This window comes from Pristis pectinata, chromosome 11, assembly GCF_009764475.1.
Source record: "Pristis pectinata isolate sPriPec2 chromosome 11, sPriPec2.1.pri, whole genome shotgun sequence".
In the NCBI taxonomy this organism is placed as follows: domain Eukaryota; kingdom Metazoa; phylum Chordata; class Chondrichthyes; order Rhinopristiformes; family Pristidae; genus Pristis; species Pristis pectinata.
Window position 1 is genome coordinate 35,002,252 of NC_067415.1, and position 22,128 is coordinate 35,024,379.

Consider the following 22,128-nt stretch of genomic DNA (forward strand, 5'->3'; position numbering starts at 1 on the left):
CAGCCAGCCATTGGTGCTAAGGTCAAGAGGGTCTAGTGGAGGCTAGATTTATACCCAGAGGATCTGAGCTCAAAGGTGGGGTGGAGATCAGAACCTTGGCTGATCAGGGTGTTGTAGGGGTGAAAACAGTGGGTGGGGGGAAAGCATGGGTGGGAGGTGGGTGGGAGGGACATGGTCACTTCTGTGGGTTGAGGGCCCAAAGGGTACAGACAAAGCAAGTGTGGGATTTCATTCAATGGATCCTAGTCCAGTACTGCACTATACAAATCTGGTTGCCCCAGAAATGACCAACAGTGACTCCCACATCTTTATGTTCCAATTTTTCTGGAATATTCCAAAAGGAGCATGATTGACTTTTCATATGTTTGAGTTAGTGGATGGTCTGTTAATCAAATAGGCTGTGTGTAAAAATAACTTTTTCTACTACTTCTAATGGAGTTCAGTAAAGCCTTTCATAAGGTTCCACACACGGTAGGCTGTTCTGGAAGGTTAGATTGCATGGAATCCAGGGAGAGCTGGCTAATTGGATACACAATTGCCTTGATGGTAGGATACACAGGGTGGAAGGTTGTTTCTCGGACTGGAGACCCGTGACGAGTGGTGTGCCTCAGGAGTTGGTGCTGGGCCCATTGTTTGTCATCTAGATCAACGATTTGGATAAGTGTACAAGGCGTGGTTAGTAAGTTTGCAGATGACACCAAAATAGGTGGTATAGTGAACAGTGAAGGTGGTTATCAAAAATTACAGGGGGATCTTAATCAGCTGAGTAAGTGGGCCAAAGAATGGCAAATCGAGTTTAATTCAGATACGTGCAAGGCCTTGCATTTTTGAAAGTCAAATCAAGGTAGGACTTCCACAGTGAACAGCAGGGCTCTAGGTAGTATTGTAGAACAGATTAACTTTGGAGTTCAAGTACATGGTTCCCCAAAAGTGGAGTCACAGGTAGACAGGGTGGTGAAGGCAGCTTTTGGCACTCTGACCTTCATCAGTCAGTCAGGGCATTGAGTATAAAAGTTGGGAGGTCATGATGCGGTGGTATAAGATGCTGGTGAGACTGCATTCGGAGTATTGTGTTCAGTTTTGGTCATCCTGCTACAGGAAAGATGTTATTAAGCTGGAAAAAGTGCAGAAAAAATTTACAAGACCATTGCCAAGGCTTGGGGAATTGAGTTATAGGGAGAGGTTGGATGGCTAGGACTTTATTCCTTAGAGCGTAGGAAACTGAGAGATGATCTTAAAGGGGTGGATAAAATCATGAGGGTGAATGCACTCAGTCTTTTTCTCAGGGTTGGGAAATCAAGAACTAAAGGGCATAGGCTTAAGGTGAGAGGGGAAAGATTTAACAGAAATTTGAGGGGCAACTTTTTTTTTTACACAAAGGGTGGTATCCATGTGGAATAAGCTGCCAGAGGAATTGGTTGAGTCAGGTACAATAACAATTTTTAAAAGACAGTTGGACAGATACATAGATAGAAAAGGTTTGGCAGGTTAAAAACACTGGCAAATTGGACTAGCTTGGATGGGCATCTTGGTCGGCATGGACCAGTTGGGCTGAATGGCCTGTTTCCGTGCTGTATGACTTTACTGGAAGTACAAGTGCTAAAACATTGTTTAAATTTCAGTAATCTAAGTCCTGAAGGTTACTGATGTAAAACATTAACTCTGCCTCTGTCCCAATAGATATTGCGTAGCTTGCTGAGTATTTCCAGCATTTTTTGTTTTTATTTGTTTAATTTCCAGTATGAGCTGTATTCATATCTTCAGAAGAATGCAGTTCAAATTACATGCTCATGGAAGGCTATAAAGAATTATTCAATATTTACCTGAATGACACATTGCAATTACTAGGTTATGAAATGCGTTCACACAAGTCCAAATAAAAATGGAGCTGTATAGTTAAAAAATGGCTTAACCAAGAGTAAGGGCAATATTGTGCTCACCCCAGAGCTTTTTTAGTTACCCTTAGTAAGTTCAAATCCGAGCTTTCAGTGTGATTTTAGTTTACCAAAGCACTTTTCTTCCAGTTTAACCCCACCTAACTGACATTAACAGAATTGGCAGTTGTTACTTCCTCATAGAACAACCAAATTTTACTCACCCTGTTTCCCCTAAAACCATGCTATTTAAGGGACAAACACTCACATTACATTCTTTATCCTTACTGAGAACTGTGACCTCCTGCGACCTAAAAGACAGCCTCACACATGAAACTTGATGACTTGCCCCTTACTAGTCAAGCTTGTTGTTATTCCCAGCTACCTAGCCTGAGGGTCATTCCCAGCTGCTGCTGCTGATTGCCACCACATCTCAGAAACCCCGTACCTTTCCCTTGGCCCACTGAACAGGTACAGGGATTAGCCTGCATGGTAGGCTTCCCCAAAGTGCAGGTACTCAGCAATGGTGTTCATGCAGCCAGAGATCTCCCTGGTTCCCTCCCACCAGAAGTATCCTGAACATACCTCCTGCAGGCACTATTTTTCTTCAGGTTGTCCGTACATTCCCCCACACCCTCCCATAGGACAGCATCACATGGTTAAATAGGAACACTTCTTTGTGACTAGAACACAGCTGCCTGAATTATGCTATATCCCTTTAAAAGCCGGCTGCAGAGATCACACCTGAGAGGCAAAATGCTGGCAGCATGTGAACTCCCATTAGAGCAATAGAACACACTGTGCTGAAAGTCCAAAGCTATATGCAATTTGAGAATATTTTTCTGCAAACCTTGCCATTGAAAATGTTGATCTTTATGAGATTTTCACAAACAATGCAAGGGTAATCCAAAATGTTTTTTTAACAGGTTTAAAATATAGTAAAGCAATTTCTAGGCCTACATTTGCAGTGTCACATTGTGATTGCTAATTTAAACATTAATGCATAGTGGTTTCCTCTAATAATAATGTGCAAGAGTAATAGCAAAATAATACTATTTTCAAAAACAATAAAGAAAATTGAAGATTTATGACTGTACCTCTTCAAGTCTTTTGGCAAGTTTACTCAACAATTCTGGATAATACTTCTCACTTTTCCATTGATGAGGAGTATATCGTCGCCAAAGCTGTCCAGTCAGGTGATCACAAGCTGACACCCACTGTCCACAGATGATGATGCCAGATCGGAGGCTTTCTTTCACAATGTGGAAAGCATCTCCCCATAAGTTTAACTGTATTAGAGTTTTCTGTACAAATCTACCCAAGGCATTTCCTGAAGAAAAGAAAATATGCAATAATATTATTATCCCATACCCACAACCACTGCCACCAAGAACAGGAACAGTAGGTGCATGGAAACATCACCACCTGCATATTCCCTGCCAAGCCACATGCCATTGCAACTTGGAATTATATTATAGGCCCTTCAACATCACTGGGTCTAAATCCTGGATTCCAACTATAGAAGCTAGAAAACTTCCCCACCATCAAAGTGGCAGCCAAGAGACTAGTGGGGCTCCCATAGCTACAGAAACCTAGGTTCATTCCTGACCTCTGGTGCTCTCTGCTTGCACATTCTCCCTGTGGCTGCATGGATATTCCCCAATTGCTCTGGATTCCTCCAACAAAGACATGTGGTTGATAAGTTAATTGGTCACAGTGAATTTCTCCTTGTGTGCAAGTGGCAAAATCACGGGCTGAGTTGATGGGATTGTGCGGGATTAGTGTAAATGGGTGCTTGATAGCACAGATTCAGTGGGCCAAAGAGCTTGTTTCCATGCTGTGTGACTCTATGCCTCTCTGCTTCAAAATCAAAATACTGCCTATGCTAGAAATCAGAAATAAAATCAGAGAAAAAAAAATCAGAAAACACTGGAAATATTCAGCGGGTCAGGCAACATCAGTGAAGAGAGAAATTTTAACATTTCAAGTCAATGACCTTCCATTTGAACCAGGCAAGAGATTAAAGAGATTTTCAGAGCAAAGAAAGTGTATGGTGAACGCTGCACAGAGAGAACAATAGGAGTGTCTGTGATAGGATGGAAAGCAGGAATAGTGGTGCCAGCTAAAAGAGGATGGTAAAGATTCATGAATAACAAAAAGTACATCTGGTTGAAGTGTCAATGGTAACAGACAAAGGAACTGGAAAACGAATGAACTTTCCAGGCTATTCTCAAACATGTGTTCTGAAGTATTACATCTTTTGCACTTTTGATGCACTTTCATCAGACAGTATAAAACTGTTGTATACAGCAACATGGATCTCGGGTACAATGGCTAAAAATCTGTTGCTTCAATAAAGGATGTCAGGTAAGTGTCAGAATAACATGGTTATGTAGGAATGCTCATCGTTTAAAATTTCGATCAGGACTCAAATCACTTATCTTTAAATCTTTCTTCCTATCTTAACCCCATTCTTACAAAATTAGGAATTACTTTCAAAGCAAAATGGCAACATTACAGATATTCACAATCACATTTTAATATGTAACAAGCTTGTTAAATATGAAAGCACATAATCATTTCACACCAAAACAGTATTCCATCAACCTACATCAATATAGTCCTTGTAAAGTGAAGCCCATCATGAAGATGGAAGGTGATACAAGGAACAATCTAAAAGATTTCTTAGGTGTTGAAATTAATATAAATAGGAATTTTTATCAAAAACTTCTATTTCTTAGATATTAATTGGATTTTTAAAAGATTTCCCAATGCAAATAAAAAACTAACATCCAAACATAGATACAGTTCTATAAACTGTGTGCTCTAGCAAACAGCTCTTTACTTTTTCCAGGTCAGTACCTATGATATCTAGTAGATGGCGCATGCGTGCCTCTGGATAAAAATCATGCTCAGTTTGCCTCCATATATCATCCACGGTATCATGAGTAGTCTCAACCAAATCCACCACATCAGCCAAAGAAAGAGCACCCAAATTGTTGTACTGCTAAGAAAGCAAAATAAACAAGTTAAAAAAATTATTAAAATGGTTTGAAATTTTAAGAGCTGCCCCCATAGCATTACCAAATCAGAGGCTAGAGAGGTAAGCAGCTTATGGGATGAAATATTCATGTTGACCAGTAATCAGCTCATGGGATTCAGGACAATTTGGAAAATTGGATCTGAAATTGGACTGGAGATGAGAGGTAGGGGGTGATGGTCAAGGGTTGTTTTTGCAATTGGGAGCCTGTGACCAGTGGTATATCACAGGGATCAGTACTGAGACCCTTGCTGTTTCCATACATTAATGACTTGAATGCAAATGTAAGAGATGTGATCAGTAAATTTACAGATGATACAAACATTAGTGATGTTGTTGAGAGTGAAGAGGGTAGTCTTTGGCTACAGAAAGATATTGTTAAGTGGTGAAATGGGTACAGCAATGGCAGATGGAATTTAATCCTGAAAAATGTGAGGTAATGCATTAAGAACCATTAAGGTTGGATGGTATAGCACTAGGAAGTACTAAGAAATAGACGGACCTTGCGGTACATCCCTGAAGGCAGCAGCACAGGAAGTTAAATTGGTTTGCTTTACTTCATTAGTCAGGGTATAAAATATAAGAGCAGGGAGGTTATGGTGCAGCTGTATAAAACATTAGTTAGGCCACAGCTGGTGTACATTTCTGACTGCCACAGTATAGGAAGGATGTGATTGCACTGGAGGGGGTGCAGAGAAGATGTTGTCTGAAACGCAGCTGTGAGGGAAAACTAGAGGCTGGATTTGTTTTCCTTGCAGCAGAGAAAAGCTGATGGGGGCCTGACTGAGGTATATAAAATTATGAAGGACATAAATTGGGTAGATAATAAGAAACCTTTTCCCTTGGCAGATATGTCTACGACTAGAGAGCATAGGCTTAAGGTAAGGGGTTGGAGAGCTAGAGGGGATCTGAGGAAGGATTTCTTTTCACCCAAATGGTAGCTGATATCTGGAATGCACTACCTGAGGGGGAGATGGAGGTATTTAAAAAGTACATAGATAAGCACTGGAAAATGGGATTAGTATAGATAGGTATTTGATAGCAGGAATGAATGTGGTAGGCTGAAGGGCCTGTTTCCATGACTCTATAAACACCAAGCCAGGTGCAAACTTCATATCTTAGATTTACAGAGCTATTTACTGAGTCAGATAACAAAGAATCCCAACATAACTGATAAAATTAAAAAAAACTCCCAACATGTATACAACTTGTCCAGCACTTAGCCAAACAGTGTGTACTCAAAAACAATGACTTTAATATTATCATTACTACTGTTGAGTGTTACATTGATATTAAAGCAGAAAAATAGAAAACATACAAAACTTTCTAACTAACAATTCAGCCTGCAAAATTTTGTGTTAGTAAACAAACCTGTGTAATTGTTTTAAATAATTCTTCAAAATGCTGGGCCCTTTCCCTTTTGTCTGTTTTACCACAGGTTGCTGCAACTTCTGTCCAGAACTGAAATTCATCACTAGGTTCTAGAATTCCTTTCAAAACATAAATAAAACATTTGCATCGTATTAATGGTCACATTTCACAGATGTTAAATTGACACAAGGCTGGAAACTTTTAAAGAAAACTAAGTTGTCTTGTTTAACCACAAACGGGTACGAATTAATCTTTTTGTGAACAATGATTTTGTTTCACGTTAATCCTAAATTTGAGTTCATCCTCATGTTGGGTTCTCCCATGTTGGGAAACCTCTTTGTAGTTCTTCTCTACACAAGCCCAGGCATCAATAGCTCCCTCATGCTTTTGTGGCCAGCACTGGACAGTATTGTCAGGCTTTGACTTAAGCATCATTTTTTGTCATAAGACATAGGAGCAGAATTAGGCCATTCAGCCCATTGAGTCTGCTCCGCCATTCGATCACGGCTGATTTAGTTTTCCCCTCTAAACCCCATTCTCCTGCCATCTCCCTGTAACCTTTGACACCCTTACTAATCAAGAACCTATCAACCTCCACTTTAAATATACTCAATGACTTGGCCTCCACAGCCACCTGTGGCAATATATTCCACACACTTAACACCCTCTGGCAAAAGAAATTCATCCTCATCTCTGTTCTAAAGGAACAACCTTCTCTTTTAAGGCTGTGCCCTGTAGTCCTAGACTCTCCCACTACTGGAAACATCATCTCCATGTCCATACCATCCAGGCCTTTCAATATTCAGTAGGTTTCAATGAGATCCCCCCCTTATCCTTCTAAACTCCAATGAGTACAGGCCCAGAGCCATCAAATGCTCCTCATAGGTTAACCATTTCACCCCCAGGATCATTCTCGTAAACCTCCTCTGGACCCTCTCCAACGCCAGCACATCCTTCCTTCAATATGGGGCCCAAAACTGCTCACAAAACTCCAAATGTGGTCTGACCAACACCTTATAAAGCCTCAGCATCACATTCTTGCTTTTATATTCTAATCCTCTCAAAATGAATGCTAACATTGCATTTGCCTTCCTCATTACCGACTCAACCTACATGTTAACTTTTAAGGAATCCTGAACCAGGACTCCTAAGTCCCTTTGCCTCTCTGATTTCTGAATTTGCTCCCTGTTTAGAAAATAGTCTACTCTTTTATTCTTTCTACCAAAGTGCATGACCATACACTTCCCTACACTGTATTCCAACTGCCACTTCTTTGTCCATTCTCCCAACCTGTCCAAGTCTTTCTGCAGACTCCCTGCTTTTCAACACTACCTACCCCTCCACCTATCTTTGTGTCATCTGCAAACTTGGCTACAAAGCCATCAATCCCATCATCCAGATCATTAACATATAACGTGAAAAGTAGCGGACCCAACTCCAACCCCTGAGGAACACCACTAGTCACCGGCAGCCAACCAGAAGAGGCCCCCTTTATTCCAACTCTAGTACCTTTCCTGTAATACCATGGGCTCCTATCTTGTTTAGCAGCCTCATGTGCGGCACCTCATCAGAGGCCTTCTGAAAATCCAAGTAACATCCACCGACTCTCCTTTGTCTATCCTTCCTGTTACTTTCTCAAAGAATTCCAACAGATTTGTCAGGCAAGATTTCCCCTTACGGAAACCATGCTGACTTTGGCCTATTTTATCATGTGCTTCCAAGTACTCTGAAACCTCATCCTTAAGTACAACTTCATTTTGGCATAAAAGTGCAAAATATTCAAATGAAAACTCTACATTTATAGGTGGCATGAAGGACACTTAGTAAATGAAATGGGATGGGACTGTCAGCCAAAGTAACACATTAAAATAATGCACCAATATTGGATGCTTGAATGTCTGCAACAACAACCCCACTGTCATCTTGGTAATTCTGTTGACCATCAGAATCAGATAAAGGAGTGAGGCCTGGTTAAATCAGCTCAGTAAACACCCAGAAAATTCAAATCTTCACAGGCATATGATTCTGCAGCATTGCTTTGATGCATGAGACTGAAGTTTCTGTGCAGTCAAAGCTGTTTTGTAAGACTTGGAATTAGTTGCTGTTACAGAAGTAACATTAGCTCTTGCATCCTTCTCCTTTAGTTTGTTAACAGCATTGATCTCTTTTGCTGCCACATAAACTGGAGTCCTCCTCACAACATATCTCACTGCATTAAAGATACAGTTCAGAACTGCTCGAACAGTTCTACATCAGCACAATGAGAAGGGATGATGTCCAATATCATCACGTGAAACCAATCCCGAAGCATGTTTTCCATTTGCCACAGCTAGGTTCGCTTTTGGTTTTGGACCTGGCAGCCTCGGCTCTGGCATGTTGCTTATGCAAACTTCAATGCGAGACCAGAAGTATCCTCCAGCTCCTCTTGTTCATTATCACCCAGCAATTTCCACTTGTGGCAGTAAACCCTCCTCCAAGAGTGGATGTATCTAGGCTATTACTTGACTAAGCAAAATGTCATGGCAGAATGGGTGATTCAGAAGTAAGAATAGTCTTACTGGATTCACCCAGCTGCTACGATGTTTCTTCATCTAAACCTTCAAAGACCATGAAGAATACAAAAGAACAACCAAAAAAAATCATGAGACTTGACTAAGCAATGAAAGCAAACCTTTCTCATTATTCAAGTATCAGTTTAGTAAACACCAATCAAATCTCCATCTTTGCTATCAACACAGCCTCTCCAGTCTCTCTGTCAAGGGTATATAAACTTTGCTTGTCTCTTTGAACCAGTGCTGGACACTTCTCCACCCTGGATGGAGTTTTGTCTCAAGTAATGTACATTTCTCTTTGGCTTCATACATGATAAAGGTTAATTTACAAAGAGTTTCCACCATATATTACCCAGCATCTTTAGTGACTATGACAAGGAACACTGTAGAGTTTAGTCATAACTCTATCAATATAGTACCTGCATTGTCACTTGACTTCTTGCTCACTTTAGCCATGTGATAGCTTTAAAATCTTCCCAGTAGCTTTTCTGCATTATTCCCATTATCATTTTAAACAAATTGATTAGATCATTCTTTTGTTAGTAATGCCTATCTTCTGCCCAATATCCAAGTAAACTTAATCAGAGAATCAGATGAGATGGACATCATTCTATTTAGAGAACTGCAATGTATAAGCTAAAAGCCTTCAGTGGCTACTTGAGATCAATTTGAACAAGTTTCCAAAGAAATTTCATATTACCTCCTCAGAGGGAAGTAAAACCTTGTACCCTTAATAACCACTGCAAATCTTGACTTTCAATGTTACTTTCTTAAAAAGCTTCAATATTTCTTAGCCTAACAAACAAACTAATGGATTTTCTCGTGCAGGAGCTTTGTTAGTTATGCCCATTTGACCAGTGATAGACCTGAAAAACATAACTAGGATCCTCTGAATTGCAATTCTCTGGGTTCACCAAGTAAGTGTCTGTTAACGTAATTGTTCATTATACATAAATATTCCCTACCAATAAAAGTACTTAGTTCCCACTGGGGCCTGACCTGTCCTAGTATCTGACTTTGCTATGTTCGAGTTTAAAATATTCACCCATTGGATTGTTATCCAGCAAATCTCAGCTAAGTATACACCAGATGGCCAGATATTAAATCATACCAATCCCTTTACCTTCATGAAATCAGTAAGAAAAATAAAAATAACATTACATTTCTTGCAAGATTTGTTCTTCCTCACCTGTCAAGAGAAATTTTGAGTTGATATTCCAAATAAAGAGCAAAAACTACATCAAAACATGAGGACATTTATCTAAATGATGAGAAATATGTCTACCTAATTAGGCAAGCTGAGCCTAATCCATTCTATGTGGATAAGAAAAAAATTATATAGATGGAAAGAGTTCATCCAATTTGCATCCTGCTTAAATTAAATTTTGAAATTATTCAGAATATTGACAGCAGTCATGTAGATGTCTATGTCTTAGTTCATGACGTCATGAAGATGGTGAAAGAACAGGAAGGGAAAATAAAATTATAGACTCGTTAAATATAATGTATTCCAGCATTAAGTTTCAAACCTGAAGTGTCCTCTTCTCCTCCAAATTTTGTTCCACTATGACTCTGATCTGAATGCCTTACAATAGACCCCAAACCTGCTTCAAGCTGAGTCAACAAATTTTGAAGTTTTGGGTCAAAACTCTTACTCCATTTCTCATCCTAAAAAAAAAGCAGAAAATACATTAACCATAAAAACTCTGCCAGTAATTTGAAGTTTAAAATAAATCCCATGTCCCAGCCCTTTCTCACTTTTTTTTGTATTTCATGTACAATTTAAAATTTATGAAGTCTGACTGAGTCACTAATCATTATCAGTTTTTCATCAAAATATTTAACCTAGTAGCACAATTTATTTTGCAGTTGTCTGATGATGGTAGATTTTAAGAGATTGTTAATACTTTTGAAAATTGAGCATAAAGTCAGAATCCAGATAATATCACCCTGGTCTTGCAAGCTAGCTTTTGGCTCTCAACTGGCATTACAAGGAAAATCCCAATAAAGACAATACATTTTAATCAAAAAGAGAGCACAAGCTTAGCCCACAACGTAAAACAATCAAGGCAAATTCCTGTAGAAACATGAATGCATTTTTAACAAATACTATCAGTGTGATGTTGAATAATTAGCCATGCAATTTTCATATAAATATTAGGAGAGATTTAATTATCAAACAATGTGGCGCAACTTCAAGTAATTTTGTAATATTCACACAGGAACACCACAACAGATGATAAGATCCAGGAAAACTAATAACATCAAGTTAAAATTTAAACTATTATGTACTGATTACTGAAGTGACCTCTAAACATACTTATTATCAAAAAGAACTAATCTATTTCCCTTCCTACAGATTACATATTTATAATTAGTAATTGCAGAGTACACTTTATTGGGCACAGATACAACAGCATAAACTTCCATAACATATTTACCTTCCGAAAGTAGGGAACAGATATCAGATCAGAAAAGGGTCTTCTTGAAATGTTCAAAAACTCACCTTCAACAGCACTGGTGCAAATATTTGACGTATTGCTTGATAAAAAGCACTTATGGGTGAATCCAGCATTGATGACACAAGTATATTTGTATGCAAATTTTCCTCAGTAATAACATCTGGGCGCATCTTAAAGAACACCAAAATTTTGTCCTTGATGTCTCCTGGCTCAACCTATCATTGATTAAAAAAAAAACAAAATTCCAGAGTCACTAAAAACTACCTGCAGCAATATTAACTTTCCAAACAGTTAATAAAACTGTATTTTGTTCTTACTATTATGACCCTTTAAATCTTTCCATTTCTAAACACAACAGAAAATGTTTTCCCTCACTGATCACATATCAACAGGAATTCCAATTCCTATGTCTCTGGTCATCTTTCTGGGATTTTACCACCTTCCCCACACAAGAAGTAAGGTTCTTGCAATTTCTGCCAAACACAGCTGAACTCCACTCAGATAACATTTTCAATGTAATAACCCTTCCCAGTGAAAATTAAATATTGCTCAATAACTATGTGTAAGAATATTGTGTCTAAAAAGTTAGCAATGAGAAAATATTGTTTGGTATTTCATTTATGAATGAACAGGTTCTCATTGATAGTAATATTCATATCAAATTACCATTTCTCTCTTAAGCAGTTCCTTGTGGTCAAAGATGACTTATTCCCACTCAAGTTCTATAGATTCTAAGGTGGCTGAGACCAAAGTAGGATTCGCAGACTCTGGCGTATGTGAAGAAAGAGTTGCTTGATAGGACAGGCAGGTAGGAACTTAAGAGGTGGTGAAGTCATGTGTCAGGGATTCTCACGAGTAGTTGGGAATGTTACACTTTATCAAGGACGCTTTGAGAACAGCCTTGAATCATTTCCTTTGTCCATCTGGTGAGCTCTAGCTGTGATGGAGTAGACTGTCTGAATCAGAAGTCTGGAGTCATGCATACCAGCAACATGTTCTGCTTATAAGAGCTGATAGAGTGCAATTAGTGTCTCAGTGCTGGGAATGTTGGCCCAGGAGACGAAGTTTAACAGTATCCTGCCAGTGGATCTGGAGGACTTTGTGGTGCATGCTGTAGGGAGGTCGTTGCTCAGAAATGCAATAGAAAGATGAGGATCACTACTGCCAGTAAGCTCTCTATCAAGTTTGAAGTCTTGATCTTCAAACACTCTTTTCCTCAGTCACCAATAGCCATGATAACTCAATGAAGATGGTGAATTTCATCAACAACATCTGCCTTCATTGAGAGGTGGCTCCTAGGATATAGGAAGCAGGCCACAATTTCCTGAATCTCATCGTGGACTTTATTGTTCAAAGACAGTGTTCTGCAGCAGGAACAGGTTGGTCAAGGATGACTCTTTTGTAATCACTGGCACAAAGTATCATATAAGCAGCATTCACAAGAAAAATATAAATTAAACATAAATTATACACAATTTTTACATGAAAGAACACAACTAGAACAAAAAAATGTTCATTTTAGTGCAAAATGATCAAAGTGGTCATCGTGTTGCCATACTGTAGTGATTAGGGTTGTGTCAGTTGGTTCAAGAACTGAATGGTTGAAGGGAAGTAGCTCTTCTTGAACCTGGTGGTGTGGGACTTCAGGCTTGTACCTTCTGCCTGATGGAAGCTGCAAGAAGCTGGCATGGCCTGGATGGTGGCAATTGTTGAAGGTGGATGGTGCCTTCTTGAGGCAGCACGTCATGCAGATACTACCACTGGTGGAGAGGGATGTTCCCGTGATGTATTGGGCTGAGTCGACTACTCTCTGCAGCTTCTAACGTTCCTGCGCATTTGAATTGCCATATCAGACCATGATGCAATCATGATGAACAAGTTGAAATGACTTGGAGCTCAACCTCTGACTGTGTTCATAAGCAAGCAACATCAGCATACTGCAGCTCAATGACCTAGAGTGGAGTGACCTTGGTTCTGGAGTAGAAGCGATATAGATTGAATATTTTCCTATTAATCCTGCAGATTAGTTCCACTCCAGTGGTGAGATACAGTACTGTGTCATGCAAGATTGAAGAAAGTATTGGGGTGATAATGCAGCAGTGGTAGTGAAGGACCCTTGCAAGGATTTTCCCTTGCAGACAGTGTAGAGATTTCCTTGTAGTCACTGCAATCAGGTGTCTCCTTAAGTGTGACTCAGTAACTCCCCTTTTATTTTATCTTATTCTTCAAGTCCAAGAGCAAGTTAACTACAAACGCAATGCACTCTTGGATTCAAAGCAACAAGAGAAAGGAAACAGAGCTGTGCAGATACCTGAAGGCCCAGATACAACAGAAAATCTGTTACCTAAAGAACAGTGCATGAGATCCAGAAACTCGGCGATTACTGGGACATATGCAGGTTCTTCTGTGCTACTAAAACCACCGAGGCCCAAATACCTAAAGGCTTATGGAAAAGCCAAGAATAGTGGAAACAACAGGGAGGGCATGAGCCCCCAATGACAACAGCTGTCATTGTTAGCAATAATTTTGTTGCGTTGAGGTGACAAAACTAGCCTCCAGGGGACGTACTGGTGAAAATCAGTGAAAGGATAGGATGAGTCAGTTAGTGGTATTTCTTCTAAACTGATAATGATGAAAGGAGAGATTACAGAAGTAGTCCAGATTTCAAGTCCCATAGCATGATAAAAGTTAATAATAGGTAGAAATCCACATTCATCATAAATCTACTTAATGTCTCAACAAAAATTCACTTATTTTGCAATTTCTATGCCCTTCAATATCAAAGTACAGCCAATGAGGTACAGAATATAGAACAGTACAGCACAGGAACAAGCCCTTCAACCCACAATGTCTGTGCCGAACACAATACCAAATTAAGCTAAATCTCTTCTGCCTGCACATGATCCATATCCCTCCATTCCCTGCTGTGTCTGTCTAGCAGCCTCTTAAACACCACTGTCATATCTGCTTCCACCACTACCCCTGGCAGCGCTTCCAGGCACATACGGCTCTCTGTGTAAAAAAAAAACTTCCCCTGCGCACCTCCTTTAAACTTTCCCCTTCTCACCTTAAATGTATATCCTCTAGTACTTGACATTTAATGCATGTCCTCTAGTTCTTGACATATATTGAAATAACAAAAAAATCAAAAAGCTGGGAATAATATGGGAATTCTGAAATTCCAGACCCCTGCCACTGTCTGTGTAAAAAAATGTTTCCTCGCCTCCCCTTAATTTCTCTATTTTAAATCTAAGCCCACTGCTAAGGGAAATAAGTTTTTCTACTTACTCTATCTGATTTTACAAACTTCAATTAAGTTTTCTCCTTGCCTCCTCTGTTTCAAAGAAAATAACCCCAATCTTTCCTCAGACCAAAATTTTCCAATCCTGGAGCATCCACGTAAATCTTTCTGCACCTCTCCAATGCAATCACATATTTCCTGCATTGCAGTGCTGCAGTACTCAGGCTATCATTTAATTAGTGTTTTATAAAGTTCCAGCATAATCTCCTTTTTATTATAAAGGAAAGCATCCATCTACATTTTTAACCATTTTATCCATAGGTCTTGCTAACCTTTAAGGTTCTGTAGACATACTTCCCAAGTTCCTTCCATTCATTCACGTCTTGGTGTTTTCGCATTTGTTGCATATTCCATGTCTTGTTGCACTTTGCCAAATGCATTATCTCATATTTTTTCTGAATGAATACTATTTGCCAATTTTCTGCTCAAATAACCAGATCAGCCTCATCTTCCTCAGATCACAAGTTTTCTTCCTCACTGGCAACCATATAACCAATATTTGTAAAATCTACAGTTTCCTTTCTCATGCCCCGACATTTAAGTCTAAATCATTACCATATGCTACAAAATGGCAAGGGACTGAGTATGGAGCCCTTCCACCAGCCTACCTTTGTTTCCTAAAATTAAATCTTGAATAGTCCCCACCCCCCCTCCCCTCACAAACTGCTCCCCTTGTTTGATTTGGTTTGGTTTGGTTTGGACTAAAAAAAACTCTTTGATGTAGTTTGCAGTTAGACGATCTATGTAGTCTATAACTTTTACATTGATTGTATACCAGTTTATATCAGGGAAACTGAAAGTTCCAAATCTTACTGCCCAAGTGCTTCTGCACTTGTTAGATATTTTCCTACAAACTTGTTCTCCAATCTCTTCCAAATTGTTTGGAGGTCTATAGTACAATCCCATCAACCTCACTGCTCCTTTTTTTGTTCCTTTGTTTAACCCAAATAGCTTCATTTAATGATCCATCTAGTCTATTCCTTTTCATAGCTCCAATTATTTCTTTAACCAAAATTGCGGCCAGCTGCTTCCACTCTTCTTTTTAATCCTTGCCTCTACCTCATCTGAAAACCCTGTAAGCAGGAACATTAAGCTGCCCCTTCAAGTCATTTCTCCACAATTCTTCTCAGTGTCCTGGACAAATTGACTGTCACATTTCTTACATTACCACAGCATTTACACTTTAAAAGTATTGCAATGACTTTAAAATTCTAGGTGAGGCAAGGTAATATACAAATGGAAATCTTTCTTTAATATATAAGCAAGAATCTAATTAATAGAAATTCACAGTAATGATTAAATTCCAGAAACTGCATCTTTCGCTTTCAAAGTTCTGAAGTTACCATTGCATATCAATTGCTCATAAACCTATCATACTATTAGTCCCAATGAATTCATCACATCTCCCCATTTGTCCAGTACTCCAAAGTCACTTTTCATCCTTGCCCTCTTCTGATTTGTGTTATGGCACCACATTTTTATATCATGGATGCTGTCTTTTTCTTTCTATAATCATAGATGAATCATAAATTGTGCCATAATGCCTCACTATCTACCAGCCCATAAACCGTGGGGAATGGAGAACACTCTGGAATTTAACAAGGTAAAAAAAACACCATTTTTTGCCTGCCAGATAGTTTCCCACCCTGTCCATTGATTCCATTTCTCTTCATAGATCTCAGCTTCAGGACCACTATCTGGTCCCATTTGATCTTGTACTGAGCTTGAAACCACATTTAGTACATTGCAAAAGGTTTCCTCCACACACTCTTATCATTACCTTACTATACAGTCACTGAAGTTCTCAATCACGCATCTGCTACTTCAGACTGAAGGATTCAAACACTTTCTCAAATCCCTCCTGCACTTCAAAGAATATAAATAATAATTCAGTTAGAACTCTGGCAATAAACATCTCTTGCTATGCAAAAATCAAAATTCCCGATCTTCCTTCGTCCTTGCAACCTCCACTTGTTCACTGTCTTGCATTCAGCAAATCATTTTCAATAAATTGACGTTTCCAATTACTCCAAAACCTTGCTGTTGCTTATGTCACCAACTAGTTTCATCTACTACAAATTTCCCACTTGCAGAGCTTTCAACCATAATATACTCAAACTCCTCCTGAATCCACCACCTTGCTAAAATCCCTCTATGCTTTAAAAAGCCTTCAAAGAACTAGGTCTGGGTCTCAATTATGAACTGCTTTAGGATATTTTGCTTTGTTATTGTTTTATACAAGTTGTATGAAGCCTTTGCCAAATTTTCCTTTTTCTGATTTAGACATTTCATTCTCTTTCATGCCTCCATTTTGCTTTTATAACATTTCTCATGACACTGTGGAACATCACATTTATAACCATATATCAAGTACCTCACAAAGGCAACTAGAATTATTGCACCCTTGTGCCTTCTGAACTTTTTGTTTAACTCACCGATCATGTTAATCTGCTAATTATTTTGTGGTTTCTTTGATTAGGGAAGGACCTTCAACGATCTCAAAATATTTCAACATGTGTAAGATCAAAAAGGGTTCTTTTCTGAAGTGAAACAAGTCCCAGTGCAGGACTGCAACATAAATCCTAGGTCTAGCATCAGAGATGGTACTTTTTTTGAGATATTAAACTGAAGATCTGTCTATCCTTACAGATGGACATAAAAGATGCTATGGCACTAAGTGTTGAAGGGCTGGTAATTTCTTCCTGTGTACTAACGACATTAATCCTTCGACCAACACCATCAAAAATACGAAAATCAAAAAGTAGCTGATGCTGGAGATCTGAAATAAAAAGAGAAAATACTGGAAACACCCAGCAATTAAAGCATCTGTGGAAGGAGAAAGGTCCCAGATCGGTGGTGTTAACTGCTCCTCTTTCCAGATACGCTGCCTGACCTGCTGAGTGTTTCCTGCATTTTCTGTTTTCATTATCATCAAAAATAGATTTGCTATTTATTCTTTTCATTTATGGTCTTTGCTATATCTACATTAATTATCACTGGCTTAAAAAAGAACTTTTACAATGCTTAAAAAGTATCTATCAAGAACATTGATACCCCAGTGATATGACAGATGCCACAGAAACACAAGTTCTTTATTCCCACTTTAAAGTACCTGTGCAATGTTGCAGTACTGAATATCTGTCACCAGAGGGCGCCAGTGAATTACTACCACAGCTCCACTCAACCAAGCAGAAACTGATTGAGGTTCAAAAAAAGCATTATAGGTGGACAATTTCATTAGCCAAATGAAAACTACGTAAAGATTTGAGGTCTGTTCTGCTTACAAGACCACATTCTCATATAGAACACTTTCCATGAAAAACGAACAGTAAATAATGAGATATTTGAAGTAAATAAATTTGAAAATCTGATGCATGTTCCACATGCTACTTCACAACTATGTGCCATGCATTTTTAAAATTTATTGCTTTTAGATATCTTAATATTACTAAAAGGTTAATAGTTATTGTTAGTATTGTTTTGTTCCCAGAAAGCATTCCTTTATAGCATTATATTTCCTGTTAAACATGTAAGCAACTGATGTTCACCATGTCAAGACCAACTTCAGAGTCTTTATGGAGATGTGTGTGTATTGCTTCAGAGTCTTTATAATGCATTGATTAATTTCCATACAATGTTGTGCTGCCTTAAAAGTTATAAGACACAGACATGTTCCCAATTCAGTCTATAATATTGCTTCATTGCTCTGCAGTTCCTCTCCTATAATCCTCCTGCAGTCTTCAACCTCATCCCTTTCAAGAACACCGCTTTCTAAAGCAGCTGCTCATTTATTACCTGACCATTTTTGCAACACCACAAACAGCTTCTTTTTGATTAGGTACTTTCCTTCTCCCTTTCAAGGCCATCATTTCCTCAACATTTGTCAAACAGTCCACCTTCAATTTATCCACCTATATTTATAATTATCTAATTTCTAACATAATTTTCTCCATCAAATATAACATAACCTTCCACTCTTGACCATCATCTCACGAAGTACTTTGTCAAACCCCTTTGGTCCGGATTCCATCCTGCTCTAAGCAGCAAGAGACACATAACCAAGGTACCTAGTTATCTATGTGCCTGATGCTGGCAGAGACTCAATAAGCTAAATGGCTTCCTTCTGTGCCATAACATTCCACGATTTTATTATCTATAATTATGATCATGGTCTATTATTCCTCTTTACCTGCCCCCATCTGCAAATCCACTGCCATCACAATTGTTGTTTCCATTGCCTGTCTCTCTGGTTCAACTGAGAGACTCTACCTCCAACAACAGATTTTCTTTCAAGATTGGACAAGGTAATGAAAACCAATAGAGCTCTGGGCTCTATAAATGAAGTCACTGCTAGAAATGCTCTTGTTACCATAAGGAGGATGAGAGAAATGAAGTGAGGGCAGTTGGATGATATTGTTGACCATGTTGTATCAAAGACTGCAAAGAGGCTGAGAAGGACAAGGAGGGCTAATGTATCATGATCTCGCAGTCAGAGAACAACATTAATGGCTTTGAGTAGGACATGTTTGCTGCTAGGAAAAGTAGAACCCAAAATGGAGACAGTCCAATAGAAGAATGAACACTGACCCAAAAGGGGCTATTAAAATGAAAGGTTGTAGATGGGGCAATGAACTACAACTACACAGGGTTGAAGTATAGATTTTCTTAAAGGCAGATTAATGACATGGTATTAAAAGGGAGGGAGTTTTGAAGAGAGGGAGTTTTGAAGAGAGGGAATGAAATTATCCTCTTAAGATCTGAGCTAGATATGGACAGTCCTTCACTTCAAAGAGAAACCAAGCAAGTACTTGCTAGGACTATATACAAATCAATAATTCAAATTTCACAGTAATAATAGATAGATAGATAGATAGATAGATATTAGTCACATGTACATCAAAACACAGTGAAATACGTATTTTTTTTACATTGCTAAGAATGTGCTGGAGGGCAGTCTGCAAGTGTCGCCTCGCTTCCACCGCCAACATAGCATGCCCACAGCTCCTAACCCGTATGTCTTTGGAATGTGGGAGGAAACCAAAGCACCTGGAGGAAACCCATGCAGACATGGGGAGAACATACAAACTCCTTACAGGCAGCAGCAGGAATTGAACCCAGGTCGCTGGCGCTGTAATAGCATTACGCTAACTGCTATGCTACCGTAATTAACATACAAAATATTTTTCTCTATTAATTATTGATGTATGGCCATGTTTGGTAATGTCAGTAATTACTGCCCCTCTCTGGCTGGCTTAATTAGGTAATGGGTGCCTATCTTCTTGAATCAGTCTTTGAAACAATGATAATGAAGCATTGACAGTTATACTTGAAATATTTGAATTGAAACAGAGCAACTCATCTTAAAGATACTTCACACTTTTCCACATGTTACTTTACATAAATAAGATACAAGATAGAAAACCATGAACTATTGTCTCATTATCCAAAATTCTCAAAGGCTTAATAACAACAGAAAGTGCTGTCTTTGACAGGTTGTATTTGACCTGTAGGACAAAGAAACTTAAAAAGGACAGTGAACTGAAATATTGACTCTGTTTCTCCTTCCACAGATGGTGCCTGAGTATTTCCAGCATTTCCCGGTTTTATTTCAGATTTCCAGCATCTGCAGTTTTTGCTTTTTTGGCCAAGAGTAGAAATTCAAGTACTTCCAGTATAATTGGTATAAAAGGTTTATATTGTAGAAACAATTAACTAATTATTTATAATCTATAGGGAAGAAACAGAACTAGCTTAATGGGATCTTGACTATCCATAGCTTTAGAGATTCAAATCTTAGGGTTTAAGTAGTTGAACTTGGACACTTCCACCATGATGTACCTGAATCTGAGCACAGTGTCATTTTTTTTTAATGCAATAATAGAAATCCGCTGGTACAAGTAAATCTGGAAAGTATCCATCTCTTCCAGGAATGGCCACCATTAAGTTATGCTCTTCTCTACAGTAAAATTTCCATTTGTCTTTTTTACCTTATTGATCTTCCCCTCCATATCCTCCAACCACACAGTTGCTCCAGCCATGTTTATGCCTCCTCCCAAAGATCCACGGCAGGATTACCCAGGTAGATCCATCATTTTGATTTGTTCTTCTCTCATGGTATACTTCTTCTGATCTTGAGTCTATTCTTTCCAGCCTGTTTGATCTTGTGTCAACTATATTCACAGCATCCTTCATCACTTTAATAGCTTCTAATCCCCTGGTCCTAACTGCATTATTGGTATTGGTTTATTATTGTCACTTGTACCAAGGTACAGTGAAAAACTTGTCTTGCATACCATTTGTACAGGTCAATTCATTACACAGTGCAGTTACATTGAGTTAGTATAGAGTCCATTGATGTAGTACAAGTAAAAACGATAATAGTACAGAGTAAAGTATCACAGCTACAAAGAAAGTGCAGTGCAATAAGGTGCAACGTCACAACAAGGTAGATCGTGAGGTCATAGTCCATCTCATTGTATAAGGGAACTGTTCAATAGTCTTATCACAGTGGGGTAGAAGATGTCCTTAAGTCTGGTGGTACATTACACTAGGATCTTAAATCCTTCTTCCCTTCATAATTCACCAGCTTTGTTTCATTCTCCAACGGAGGCCCAAACAATCCCCCTCTACTTCCATCACCAGACCCTCCTCTGCTTTGCTGAACTTGTTCTCACTTCGGAAAAAATTTCCTTAAACTCTACTCAAATGAAAGATGTAGCTTTGGAAAACCATGTGAATCCATGTAATACAGAGACACAAGATTTTCTGCAGATGCTGGAATCTGGAGCAATACACAAAAAGTGCTGGAGGAACTCAGCAGGTCAGGCAGCATCCATGGAGGGAAATAAACAGTCAACATTTCTGGCCGAGACCCTTCATCAGGACTGGAAAGGAAGAGGGCAGAAGCCAGAATAAGAAGGTGAGGGGAGGGGGAGGAGCACACGCAGGCAGAGGATAGGTGAGTTCAGGTGATAGGCGAGTCCAGGTGAGAGGGAGAAGGTAGGTGAGTGGGGGAGGGGGGGAAGGTAATAAGCTGAGAGGTGATAGGTAGAAGAGGCAAAAGGCTGAAGAAGGAATCCGGTAGGAGAAGGTAGTGGACCATGGAATAAAGGATGGAGGAGGGGAGGAGAGGAGATGGTCAGGTCATCAAGGCAGCAGAAGGGAGCCACAGGAATAAGGGAAGACAGGGGGGGGAGAGAAAAAGAAGGGGTGAGGTTTCCTTTCTTCTTACCATTCCAGAGACTGTACAGATTACTCTTCTACCTCTATAAAGAATGACTTACTTTCTCACAGTACCTGCAATTTTACTTCTTCCTGCCCTTTGCCTGGGATCCCAAACACACTTGTATTTATGACATAGCCATTATCAGGACCATTCAGCATACTAACTCTATGTAGGCGCTCAGAGCAATTCCATTCGGGTAATTTACAGCAGTAAATCATTGAGATATGGAAGGAAACCAGAGCATCCGGGGAAACCCACGCAGTCTTAGGTAGTATATGCAAACGGATAGCACCAGAGGTCAGG

At 39.1% G+C, this 22,128-nt stretch overlaps 1 protein-coding gene across 2 annotated transcripts in view; it reads right to left on the reverse strand.

Annotated features, from left to right (window-relative positions):
• The window catches only part of LOC127576305 (cytoplasmic dynein 2 heavy chain 1), a 380,433-nt gene that overhangs the window by 340,394 nt on the left and 17,911 nt on the right, over positions 1-22,128 (reverse strand). For both annotated transcript variants that reach the window (XM_052026810.1, XM_052026809.1), the window contains exons 3-7: positions 11,344-11,514; positions 10,367-10,505; positions 6,286-6,404; positions 4,737-4,881; positions 2,972-3,204 (exon numbers count right to left, since the gene is read on the reverse strand). In XM_052026810.1, the coding sequence (XP_051882770.1) occupies positions 2,972-3,204; positions 4,737-4,881; positions 6,286-6,404; positions 10,367-10,505; positions 11,344-11,514 (807 nt within the window). The remainder of the gene's footprint in view (positions 1-2,971; positions 3,205-4,736; positions 4,882-6,285; positions 6,405-10,366; positions 10,506-11,343; positions 11,515-22,128) is intronic.